The 13,666-nt window shown below is 38.4% G+C and overlaps 1 protein-coding gene across 4 annotated transcripts in view; it reads right to left on the minus strand.

Moving 5' to 3' along the window:
* LOC136435767 (protein DENND6A-like) overlaps positions 1-13,666 on the minus strand; it is a 41,897-nt gene that overhangs the window by 8,508 nt on the left and 19,723 nt on the right. For all 4 annotated transcript variants that reach the window (XM_066429475.1, XM_066429474.1, XM_066429477.1 and 1 more), the window contains exons 8-16: positions 13,508-13,568; positions 10,345-10,406; positions 9,437-9,532; positions 6,686-6,780; positions 6,458-6,526; positions 4,622-4,686; positions 2,990-3,079; positions 2,369-2,422; positions 1,742-1,851 (exon numbers count right to left, since the gene is read on the minus strand). In XM_066429475.1, the coding sequence (XP_066285572.1) occupies positions 1,742-1,851; positions 2,369-2,422; positions 2,990-3,079; positions 4,622-4,686; positions 6,458-6,526; positions 6,686-6,780; positions 9,437-9,532; positions 10,345-10,406; positions 13,508-13,568 (702 nt within the window). The remainder of the gene's footprint in view (positions 1-1,741; positions 1,852-2,368; positions 2,423-2,989; positions 3,080-4,621; positions 4,687-6,457; positions 6,527-6,685; positions 6,781-9,436; positions 9,533-10,344; positions 10,407-13,507; positions 13,569-13,666) is intronic.

Here is a 13,666-nt window from a genome sequence, read left to right on the forward strand (position 1 = left end):
TTGTCGATCTGTCCAAAGCTTTTGACTCAATCTGGCATGAAGGCTTACTTTTCAAACTCCTTTCGAAAGGCATATCTGGCAATGTGTTCAATATTATCCAAAGTCTTTACAACCAGTCTGAAGCACGCGTTAAAACAAGTGGGGGCCTAACAGAAAGCTTCCCTGTCCAGATCGGTGTCCGACAAGGATGCGTTTTGAGTCCCACTTTATTTAACCTTTATATCAGCGATCTTGTTAACGATCTAAACATGACAGACAAAGACGCCCCATTATTACACCACTCAAAAGTAACGAGCTTGATATATGCCGACGACATAGTTTTGCTGTCCGAAAGTCAACAAGGACTGCAAAACGCAATAAACACCCTTGGAAGGTATTGCCAAAAGTGGAAACTTACCGTAAATCTAACTAAAACAAAGATAATTGTATTCAACAAAAAAGGACACAACTTCTCAAAACTTAGCTTTCAGTTATTCTCCAAAAGCATCGATGTAGTTTCTTCTTATTCATACTTAGGTGTTGTCTTCACAGCCGGGTGTAATTTTAACACAGCGATGAAAGCACTTCAAAAGAAGGCTCTACGAGCGCTGTTTAGTATCAAATGTACTCTTGGAGACACAAGGGCTCCAATATCAGTCTACTTTAAGCTATTTGATCAATGTATAGCTCCTATATTATTATATGGAGCAGAAACGTGGTGTAGTAGCAAATTAAATGATAACTCTCCGCTTGAACAAACTCACTTGAAATTTTGTAAACATATCCTAGGAGTAAGAAGAAACGCTAGTAATTATGCCAGTAGAGCTGAACTTGGTCGCTTTCCCTTATGGATTGAAGCGTGTTGTAGGATGTATAGTTACTATTATAGATTGGTTCGGAATGTTCCTATTGAAAGTCTTCAGTATGAGGCTTACATTGTACAAAAAGACCTTGTAAGTAGTAAAATACCCTGTTGGTTGTGGAACATGAAGACAGTTTTAGAGGAATCTGGCTATGCCTGCCTTTTTACACACGATTATATCAACAAACCCTCCCACCTTCATGAACTAAGACAAAGATTGAAAGATATATTTATCCAAAAATTCAACTCAGCATTAAAAACAAAGGGACGAGAAGGAAATCAAGGCAACAAGTTAAGGACATACAAAACATTCAAAGAGATATATGACAAAGAACCATACCTAAATATTCCAAATTTCAAAAATCGCAGAGCAATGTGTAAACTTCGTATCAGTGACCATCCATTACATATAGAATCTGGCAGGCATAGCCGTACCCCTCTACACGACAGAATATGTAAATTTTGTAATAACTCTTGTATTGAAGATGAAATGCATTTCTTACTAGACTGTGTATTGTATGAAGAAGAACGTCAGTCACTGTTCAAATTAATTCAGCTTGACAAGAGATGTAAAACAATATCAAAGCAAAATACTTTTAGACACTTGATGTCATGCAAAGATGTTAATGTGATGAACGAAGTATGTAATTATGTAGCCATATGTTTTAAAAAGAGAGAAGAAGCCACTAGAACCTAGATATACAGTAGGACATTTAGAATAGTGCTTAGAAGTATATTTAGACGTTAACGTCTTTTTTCTTGTATTCTCTCAATTACCCTATGTATGGCCCCTGTGGCCCCATGTGCATTTATCCCCCCGGGGAACGAACATGCAATAAAGATTATTATTATTATTATCATTATCATTGAACTGACCTGGTATGTTTAGACCACTCTTACCTGTACAGCCCTTCCCAGTCCCCTCGTAGCCCTGATGTTAGCTGAGGTCCAGAGTGCTCCACAGTCTTCAAAAACTCCTCAGGTTCAAATGGCTTTAACCGTGGAGCTTGCTGAAACACACACGTAAATGTAGAAGACCCATTAACCTAGGATGCTTCTAGCACATCACAACAGTAATGGACTGTATGATATTTAGTGTACTTCAGAGAGGGGAGGGCCATGGAAAAACTTGAACATTTAGCAATAAAAAGATAAATGGAGGGGAAGGGCTGTGGAGAAAAAGTTACTCTTAGAGGGATACTGGGTGGGCTATGGCCAAAAGTTTTGACCTGGGGTAGGGAAGGCCACAAACAATGTTTTTTTTTTTTACCTGACACTCTTGACAAACAGCTCTACGTAATTTTTCATAACAATTGTAACCACAGCTTAGCCTGAGTACCATCCTCGGTATAGTGGCCGCTGGCTCAATGCTTGTCTCTTGCTAACCATTTGAACATTTTGTGCGAATTCTGACCCCACGACAACAACAAGGCATTTGCTGTCCTTTGTCAGTGATGCATGTTTCCATACTGGATGCATTTGTCATGCAAGTCTGAAGTATTGAAAGCATTTTCCCAGATAACAGACCTTCCATGGTGATACGTTTCTCTGCAGAGGCATGAGACTGGCGACATACCGCTCCTGAAATAAACATGAATGGGTCAAAAGTCACAAAAATCACCTCAAATTAGCCCTGTAGCTCAAAGCAACATGAACAGTATACGTGCTGCAGCAGCAGCTGGGGTCAAGTATTAAGAGTGAGCAAGTGAGCAGGGGGGCGGGCAAGGGAGCGGTTCCAAGTCAGCGAGTCCAAGTTAGTGAGTCAATGAGTGAGTGCAGGAGTAAGTGTGGTGGATGAGAGTCAGTGAGTGAATGTGTGAGTGGGTGAGCGAGTGGGTGAGCAAGTGGGTGAGTGAAAGAGAGTGAGTTTGAGAGTGAATGGAAGTGAGCCAGTGTGAACTAGTATGAGTGAGTGAGTGAGTGAATGAATGTACATAGCCATTCAAGCAGAACAAGAACAAAGGGAGAAGTAATAACATTGTCAAGAGGAATCCTTCATGTGCAGCACCTAACACCAAACATGTACATGTAGTCAGAGGCAAAGCATAGAAGGCCAAGTATTTCTTGAACATGCAGAAGTGTTAATGACTTTATATCCTTCAGGATTTCTTCATATGCACAAGCCTATAGGGTTGCTCTCTGACTCACCAGTGGGATCATAAAGCTCTGAGTTAGCTCCAGCAGATACCTCTTCAACATGGCTGTCTGCACTTCATTTGGTCTTCTACTGGCTATACCCTGGGGAACAGAATGGGGATTGAACAAGGTCTTACAAGGTCAGTTCAATAAAAATATTTTTCCTGACCATTTCTTGTTACTGTAGGAAGCTGAAATTCTACATGTATGATAATACGTATACCTACAAGTATGGGTCACACAATTATTTCCAACTATTTCCCCTTTAGAGGTATAATAATAATGGAGCCAATGAAATCAGAGTGGTCATGCAGGCCTGGTAGACATGGCTGTTTACTTAAAGTTTTTCAAGAGTCTGACTTGTTTCCCAATTACTGAAAGATATAGAACATCCTTCCATTATGAAATGACATTCAAGTGACTGCTAAATTTCAATTCAATTATTTCATCTTGATTATGCCATCATTTATCACAGTCTATGAAATTATACAATTTTCTCATTGATTATTCAAATTAGGCCATGATTTGAATTATCTAACAATTAATGTTCCTCTTGAACCAAGCTACACATGTAATGAGTATGACGTTCCTGTCATTTAGCACATAAATTTTATCAATTAAGTTATGCAAAGCAAGTTGCTAGAGAGCCCAAGCGTTTGTCACTTCCAAAAAATTGTAACCACAGCGTAGCCTGAGTACCATCCTCCATTCACATGTAGTGGCGCTGGCTCAATGCTTGTCTCTTGCTAACCATGTGAACATTTTGCGCATAGTTCTGTTCCCATGAAAACAACAAGGTCCCATGGAAAATGGGGCCGCGTTATTGCACTGTTGTTTTATCAGGTGTCAAATCCTAAAAGGCCCCACCCAGCGCGCGGCTTGAATTCCCCTCATTATGTGATAATGAGCCTGCCGTTACAGATAAAGCATTGAGCCAGCAGTCACTACGGAGGATGGTACTCAGGCTAACCACAGCTTGCATAGAGATATCAAAGCCGGAAGTCCTGCTGCGGTTCCAAGGAAGGCCACCAGGGGGCCCGAAATCTAATCATTTCTCCAACAGGACCGGACATGACCTTACGATATACTATGTACCAAGTTTCATGACAATCCATCCAACATACATTCATCCATCCAAACATCCAAAAGATATCGAAAACATAACCTTCTTGGCAAAGATAATAACAGGGTTATCAAAGATTTTAACTTTTCATGGCATGTTTTATGCAATGAATCCCTTTCTTTGATGTAACACCACAATGCCAAATGTTCACTGAATGACTTCACCAATATAACAAAATTTTACCAATATAACAAAATTTATCTCCTATTTCTTTAGTTAACAGAAAAAAAGTATCAAAATACAAGCCAAAAATAGTTACTCAAGCAACTGGATAAAATTTTGAAACAGTGAGACGTTTCAGACAGCATCCGCTGTCTTTCGTCAGTGACTTAAGTGACTAAAAATCCAAAGTATGACCACATTATAAGAGCCACGTCTATTTTTCTAGCTGCTGTTTTTGTCACAGAAGTACATGTAGGAATGTATTATCAAAAATAACTGTCATCAAATCATTTAAAACTTTATCTTTTATAATTTCTTAATGGAATAGAGTGATAATAACGATAGTGAAAGACATGTACCTTTTGCAACCTTTTCAGGATGTTTTTGTCCTTGTTCAGGAAGGGCTTGTAGGTAGTATATACACCTAGACAAAAGTCATAGTCATACATCAGTGTTGTTAATCCGATGTACAGTATGTAAATATGTACATAACGCTTCCTTGTATGTACCTTTATGCTAAGACTGCCATCTGGTTTACATGAACATCACTGTACTGTGTTTGGTCAATAGAGTTTTCTCATGAAAGGATGGCACATGATTACAAACATATTATAAAGAAGCCATTTCTTGTATTGTACATTTACAACTGGAGTACCACCACCTCATAGTCATACCTTTCCCAAATGATGTTAACCTTTTCGATTCATGTATCATTTAGATTTCTTATTGATTATGCAAATAAGGTCCTCATTAGCATAACTTTTACCAGTTGATCATCTTCTGTACCCAAATAACACAACATGTTCGAAGTATGAAAGTCTTATCTTAGCAAAGAAGGCTATTGTAGTATTTCCTCATAAACTATTTAATGAGACCCTGATGTGCATTTTCTATGTATGGTAATGTCCAACTTCACTTACATGTAGCTTCCAAATGCCGCAAGAATGAATTTCCCATCATTTACCACTATAATGGTATAATCAACAGTATTTTCTCATTTATTATGCAAATTAAGTATGCATTAAATTTTGCATAATTGATGTCTATCAATATTTCTCTTTTCCAGTTACATACATGTATGCCCCATGTTTGAGAGTCCTATCATGAAATGCAGCGGATTTATAAACTTTCCTTATTAATTATGCAAATTAGCTCCTGATTTGCATGATTAGTATTTAGTTATCTACATACCAAGCTATCTACATACCAAAAGCTATCTACATACCAAAAATCATGACAATCCGTCAAACCCTTCTCGCTTTCTAGTTTGCCTTTACGACTAAATCTGGCAAAACAAACTCGCCAGTTCAGAGTGGGAAGTCGTCAGCTTTTGAAGGATGTTTTTAGATTGACAAGTATGCCAGTTTGGAATTGATACAAGACGGCCGCCATTATAACTCTGAACAAAAACAGTTTCTACTACTTTTGTTCAAAGGTTTAATGGCGGTTTAGATATAAAACAACAACCTAATATAAAATTTATAAAAAAACAGCGATTGCAAACATAAGGTTGCTCAAGGGTTACACAGATCAACAAACGTGCAGCATTTGTATTTGTATTTATTGACAATGAAGACAAGTCATTACACTGGGTCAGCCCAGGCAGCTCTCGCTGGTAACGGCTGACCCATAAATGACAGACGAACATACAACTTATATATACATTGAGTATTGGAGATTCTTTTTACACAACTGGTAATTCTCACCTGCTGACGTTTCGGTGTCTGTCAGACACCTTCTTCAGAGCTTCTGACTGGAGTACTGCTTCTCACCGCTCAGTCAGAAGCTCTGAAGAAGGTGTCTGACAGACACCGAAACGTCAGCAGGTGAGAATTACCGGTTGTGTAAAAAGAATCTCCAATACTCTATGTTCTACCAACCTGATGAAATTATTTTCGGGGGGATATATATACATTGCTTTGCCAAAATTGCTCCTTGGCTCTCCATAAAATTTGCTGACATTTCATTTTTTGGTCACTGAACACAAGCATCGTCGGAGGACTCGTAGCGTTTCCACTTTTAGTGATCACTGAGCATCTGGCCAATTTTTTATCGCTTAACATTCACTTAGTGATCGCAGTCTACAAATTTAGTGGAAAGGGTACCGGTATATACTGTGACAGTAATACAATTTCTAGGCATTGTGGTCCAACACACAATGACAGCTCCATTATAAAAGAAAATGCGTTCCTCACCTGGTTTAGCATCTATTGTCTTCAGAGAGCTACTTTTTTTTGTCTTGAGCACCTGTCTCCCACCTGCAACTAGGTGTTGAAACACATTATTGTTATATTTTGTAATACATAACCTTCTTGGTGAAGGTAATAAGGAGCTTAAAAATGTGTTTTTCACAATTCCTTTTACAGTACATATAGTGGACTACTACTACACAGACAAAATACACAGAGAGGACTTCTACTTACCTATGTTGCCCATCTCGCCTATTCTAATGATATGTGGCCAGTGTTGTAGCGTCTTTGCAAAAAAAGGGTTTGTAACTCCCAGTACCACAGGCGGTCTGAAATATTTGAAATAAATATCAAATCTTCAACAATAAAATGACGCTTGTATTTCCATATCACTGAAGATAGTCTTATTGCATCAAAACTGTCCGCCATTTTGAGGTCCCTATTTGCATTTAAATAAAATATGTGTTTGATCAGCAAGCTTTATAATATATGTAGAACATTCTTAGTGCTATTCTCTTTGATTCTCTGAACTTTGTGGTGGCTATTTCACAGTGTCTCTGAATGGCTGGAATGGTTGAGCTACAATTCACTGAAATGCAAACAGTGACTCCAATATGGTAGCAGACGTAGCAAAGACATCACATCACACTCAAAAAATGGATCGGATTAAACATTAATTGCGATAGAATTGATCCGATCGCAATTGATTTTTACGTTCACACTGCTTTTTGCAGTGGATTAAAGTATGCTGTGATTCGAGTACGATTGAAGCACACTGCATTTCATGATCTTGCATTACATCTGCGTCAGGTTTTTGATTTTGTTAGCGACCTGCTCGTGGGTCCGCTCGAATCCGTGCTTGGCCATGCGGTCGGCGATCCCTTGCTGGTAAATGTCCCTCTTTCGGTGGCATTTACCGAGTTTGGCCTGTACCTCCTCCTTTCCCCAGATTGCGATTAGGACCTTCGTAACCTCATGGCCCCACCTGCCTGAAGCTGATGAAGGAGTTGTATCCGTCATGCAGGGCATTGTTGATGTTGACAAGAGCGATCTGACGTGTGTGGCTTGGGTTTGTTTTCCCACGCAATGCAAACTATGGCCCAACGTACAGGGATGCATGACCTCACCCCCGAAACCAGCCAAAATCTCTGGCGATCGCGATGGAATCAATTGTAGTTTGCGTTCACACTCGATATTTGATAGGATTGGATTGGAGTGATCCTCCCCAAACTACCTCCGGGAGGTGGATCCAAACGATCCGATCCAGGGACAATCAACTGCGATCGGGAGTGTTCAAACTGCAAAAATCAATCGTGATCGGCTCAATTCTATCGCGATAATACGTTTAATCCGATTAAACTTTTTGAGTGTGAACTGGGTCTTATACATTGTAGATTTTACAACTCTCTTGGAGGGCAACAACAAGAAATTGTGTAACAGGATTATAGTCCTCTATAGATTACCAGTCTCTCTATAAAAATATCTATTAGCCCTTACAGTGAGTCTCAATAGCCTTTCTGTAAATCTGTGGGAGGTGGACTTGTTGCCAGGCATCTTTTTAGATTATGCAGCAGGGCTCGAAATACTTTTTTTGGGTTACTTGCAAAAATGTAGATACTCAGCCTGATAAAGCAACTTTTATAGAATTATTAGAAGACTCAACATCGAAATACAGATTAACTTAATATGTAGCCTTTATTGTTTAGTACATGTAGTCAGACTCAGAGACTAATTTCTCCTCTAGCAAAAGTCACTTTGTCACTATTTTGCGCGGCGCAACTGTGCAACCGGGTATGTACTTACATGATCCACTGGTATTATCAACTTGCAAAATTACAAGTTCATATCATCTTTACTTGTAAATCTTGAAAATCGCTTGCAAATTGCAAGTTGCTTCATTGTATTTCAAGCCTTGAACACAGGACACACTCCTTTCAAAGACTTCATAGAAGGAAGGATATTACATTTACATACTGCTGCTGTAGCCCTGTGCTACACCACGGGGAAGCATTTGGAATTGAATTTTTCCACTATTTTTGGGGGGGGGGGGGGAATTTTAACATGGACCTAACAGTGCTGTACATTGTACAGAATATCTAAAAATATACAAAGTTTGTACTACACTTAATCAAAAATAAAACTTGCAATTGGTTTTATAAGCATGAGATCATTATGCTTAAAGGTACATCTTTCTTGTTTAAACTTTTACATATTTACCACAAGTTCCAAATTACCCAGAATAAATTCAAATAAATTACCATTAAAGAATAAAGAATGATTACAAAGGGTTGCTGTGGAGGATGACCTTGTGTACTGTGAAGCTTGTAAGGAAACAAAAACAATTTGTACTGCCTGGTTCAGTACTACATGTACCACTGGTATCAATAGCAAGGTCATGCTTCTTGTCAGGTTACATCACTTCCACAAAAAGTGTCAATTAAGCAAGCTGGAAAAGTCCTTGGTCTTGTAGTTAAAATGTTGTTAACTGTTATACTGCTTTAAAGTACTTTCTTTACAGAAAAATAAAAGTATTTCTTCGCTGCAAGTGAAAATGAATAGAAATATGTCATGTAAGTTTCAGGCCAGAGAATAGTTGGTTCGGGCCACTAGATTTTTTATGTACATGCACTTGCTTTATGGAGCAAGTTAATTCTGAAAAATTTGTCTAACTCTGGCAAGTACAACACTTACTGTTTGTCTGTTCCAAACCCACTTAAAGTTCTTGTTCTCCCTTCATTCTACATTTTGTCTTTTTTTTACCATGTTTGACTTTGTTCCTTTCCATGAATTGGTATCAGATTCGGGATCTCTAAAGAATGTCATCCACAAAATCAAATTTACACAGATCCAGGAAAGATATGATCAAGACAAAATTTATCACACCCAGAATAGAGTCTAACAAAACAGACTTACCAACCTTTAATACTTTGCACTACATGCCATTATCAAGACAATCTAAGTTAAGTTTACAATCATAATACTTACGGAGCCTGTGTTTTAGTGGTGTACTCCTTGAACTCGCTGTCATGGATGGTGAAGTAAGGTCGGAAGTCCGAGCAGAAGTTCAGTGGAGAGATCATACTGAAAATATAATCATCACAAAGTGTGTAACGTTCAGGAATTGCAATTTAAGTAATATGCTGTCAGGATAACCTCTGAGAAATGGAGCTTCACAGGACGTATTGTTATATTTCATCCATTCTAGAGTATGGATGTAATATATTGTTTTCTCTTATGTTTACTCTTCTTCTTCTTCAGAATCTCCTCTTCTTCAAATCGATTCGATGTGGCTGGCTGAACACTGTCCCCAATGTGGCAAATGCAAATCCCACGCAATGAAAGGTATGCAAGGAGGGGCACCGACACCGATATTGAAAGGAAAGCTCCGCCCTGTTGGGTTTTGAGGCAGAGGTGAAGGGAGGCAGGGGTAGTAAGAAATCACGGACACTTCTAGCCCCCCGACCAAAACCTCTGCTTGGAGAATACTTCTGCCCCAACTCCCTGTGCTATAACACGTTTTCTGTATAATTTTTTATCCATCTAAAATAGCTGACTCTAATGAGTCTGCAAGTTTTGCTGAAGTTTCCCTCGTCAATTACTGTCAAAGTTTGTGCACCTTCACCGAAGCTACCTACAACCCAAAACTTACTTGAAGTTCATCTTCCGTCACGCCGATTCAACTTTTCATACAAAAGTGACCCCTGCACTTCCAGAAAAGCTGCTAGGAGGGCCAAACCTCAGTCAATTTCCCTGCCAATGTCAAACTAGTACCAAGGAGGTTATAGCCTCTTTGCTAGTACAGTGCTGGAGTGTTATTAATTGTAAAGGGTAATGATAGGCTTTACAATGATAGATATTCTGAAAACTGTAGTTACCACCAGTCCTGTACTTACCTAGTAAGTGCCAATACTGTTTCAGAACACACTGTTGGAGAAGGTGCCATCACAATTATGGGCTAGGCAAAAACAATGTGGGAAAAATTTTGTCAAAATCTTGTACCATGGTACACTTGTCATTGATATTTGCAATATTTGTATTTCTATGTATTTGTAAGATAACCATAGAACAGATGAAGAATAAATGTTAGATATCACTGCAGGGCTCGAAATATTTTCTCATCTGCAAAATTGCATGCAGCAAACATTTTGCATGCAATTTGAAACATCTTCATGCAAAATTATATATCATCAGTAGTAAACACAAAAGCTCAGTATAGCATTACAACATACATGTACATGTATAGAAATTTGTATGTATAAAATTCTTCAACGTCAATAGTTACGTCCAAAGCTCACATTTACAATGAACCATGTGTTCATAGCAAACAACGAAGGAAGGAAGGAATTTGTTACAAAGAAATTTTAGGAGATGAATAAATATACTGGTACGATCATTCAGAAGATGAGAGCACTAGCCCATGCAAGCCTTGGGATGTAGGATGAGTGCAAACATGATAGTACTGTAAATGCAGAAATGTTCGCGGTGGTTTTATGTTCACCACGAACTTAAAACCACCGCGAACATTTTTGTCCAAAACTGTAGCAGTATGTGACCATATAGTGCTGCCGCAAACTTAAAACCACCGCGAACACTTCATTTTCGCCTTAGCGCAACGAGCTTAAATTGCATTTGCAGTATTTTGAGTATTTTCCACATGTAAAATTGAATGTTCAGAATATTTTTTATTTGCACATCTTAAAAATAGCATGCAAATTGCAGGTGGGTATTTCTAGCCCTGTTACTGCCATGTTGATTTTATTAATATATGGATGACATCCACGCGCTCATCAATTTCTGTCCATTGAAAGGAAAGCTCCGCCCTACGAAGATGAAAAAAATGTTTTCTACCATACTGGAAATCATGCAAAGCAGCTATAAAATACATGCTGTAAATTGCAAACTGGATTGAAAATGGATACTAATGTCGTAGAAGGCAAAAGTCAAAGAAGAAGATGTGACCTAACAAAAATGAAGAACCCATGATTTGGTATTATGCCATTTTTTGTGACTGTTAAGGTTTCCTCCCTCGCTAAATTGGCTTTTTGACTTTCAATTGTTTTCTCACTAATGAATTAAGAAAGAACTGTAACAGTTGTAGTACTGAATATTGATAGCTGGTCATGAAAGAATTCTAAATCTGATTTTTTGGACCATATGGATGATGTCATCAAATTTTATTGCCTTTAATATGATTTTTTTCCAAGATGAAATACAGCACTTTGGTACATATTAACACTGCAATGAAACTATGTTCTCCATGTGCATAATGATCAAAGCTACAAACATTCATTGGCACAAATTGATATCTAACGGGGGGTGCCCTAAGATGTCACGTTTTTTTACGCACTCGAACTCAGGGTGCTCCATCGCTGGTTACCAATTTTGAACATAGTCATCTGAAGACCATACTTGGATAAGAAATGCATATTCATATTGTTCATGGGCCCTTCACGCTCCGTGTTACAAGCGGAAAATGCTGTGAGATGTTTTTCGTGAATGTTCATTCTGATTTAGTGCTATGCCAGATAGTGTGCATTACTTAGCACGCTTTTGTAATTTTGCTCTCTGGAAGTTGGTGATAAAGTTAAGAAAATGTAAACAAGGCTTGTAGTCTATTATATTCTAGCTTTCTTTTGACCGGAAAATTTTGACTGTGTGCACTTCTCTCGTCGTGTGAGAAGGGCAATGTCTAGCGCATCCCAGCTCATATTTTCACGGGGAATAGGCTACAACGCACTGTGCGCGCGACTCGACGTACGTATTGAATGCGGCCCAACTCATAAAATCATTACGAAAAAACGACACCACTTACATCAACAATACTTCGTCTACTTATTGGAAAATATTTTCGCCATCTCAGCATTCAGTTTCCTTTTCATAGACGGTACCAATCACGTGTTAGAGCGTAACATAGCTATGCGTTGAATCGTCCCGCGACCATCGTGGCCAGCAAAAAAGGCGGGAAAACAACGTCGCCAGACGTCAGCGATGTTTACGTTGTATTTTTTGGTCGGTTTTCTTTTCAACAAACACTCAAAGACCCAAATTTTCAGTGTTTTATGAAGTGATATTTCTTAATATGTATATGATAGTTGTGTACCTGCTTGGCACAGGTCGTATATTTAGGCGCCAGGCCGTCTAGCTATGCAGTGACCCTCTACTCAGCGCTACCATCATGGTCAAAATATGTTTTAAATGAAATTGACAGCTATATATACATGTATGTGCATGAAATTGATTTATTAAACTTCCTTATCAGCGTAGTCAGTGGTCACAAACACGGCGTGCTTATGCAAAATAAGATCAATAAAAAATCTGTGCCATGTTAGGGCGCGTGACATCTTAGGGCACCCCCCGTTACTTATCATCATTCTGTAGTTACATGTATTAGAAATAACAGTTTTCACCTAATTAAAAAAAATCATTTTCTAATAACTATGGCCACATAGATATCAATTTGTGCAAACGTACGTTTGTAGCTTTGATCAATATGCATACGGAAAACATAGTTTCATTGCAGTGTTATATACCAAAGTGCTGTATTTTATCTTTGAAAATAAGTCACATTAAGGACAAGAAAATTTGATTACATCATCCATTTGGTCAATAAAATCAGATTTAGAATTCTTTTATGACCAGCTGTCAATATTCAGTACAGCTACAGTTCTTTCTTAAACTGTTATAAATGAGAAAACTATGAAAAGTCAAAAAACTAATTTAGCCAGGGAGGAAACCTCATCTGTCAGTCATTTGAGCAACCTTCCTGACCATGTAGATTTCAGAATGAAGAATATTGCCAAACTTTTTTTATTCGCACGTTCGCATCAGTTTTGAGGATCCCAGAGGATGTCATCCATATAATCAAATCAACATGGCCTTAACGTAACATCAAAGTGAATCAACTAAATTGGATGCTGTGACCTCCAGACTGGAAGATTGGCTGATGCAGCATATGATGAAATCTTTTCCTGACTGATCCAAAGTGAAAGATTTCATGGTACAATGTTGCAGTTTGTATGAATGTTGGAAGAGAAAGAATAGTGAAAGTTTCTGTACCTCTGTTGTGAGAACAAGTTCCCATAACATCTGTACATGTGGGAGCACAGGGTGGAGACACCTGCATTGGAAAATTGAAAACTTTTCACAACTCAATCATAGCAAGGCAAACATAAAAATTAGGCCTTCATTTGCATAATTGATATCTATCGATATTTC

The sequence above is a fragment of the Branchiostoma lanceolatum genome, chromosome 5, assembly GCF_035083965.1.
Source record: "Branchiostoma lanceolatum isolate klBraLanc5 chromosome 5, klBraLanc5.hap2, whole genome shotgun sequence".
Taxonomy (NCBI): Eukaryota; Metazoa; Chordata; class Leptocardii; order Amphioxiformes; family Branchiostomatidae; genus Branchiostoma; species Branchiostoma lanceolatum.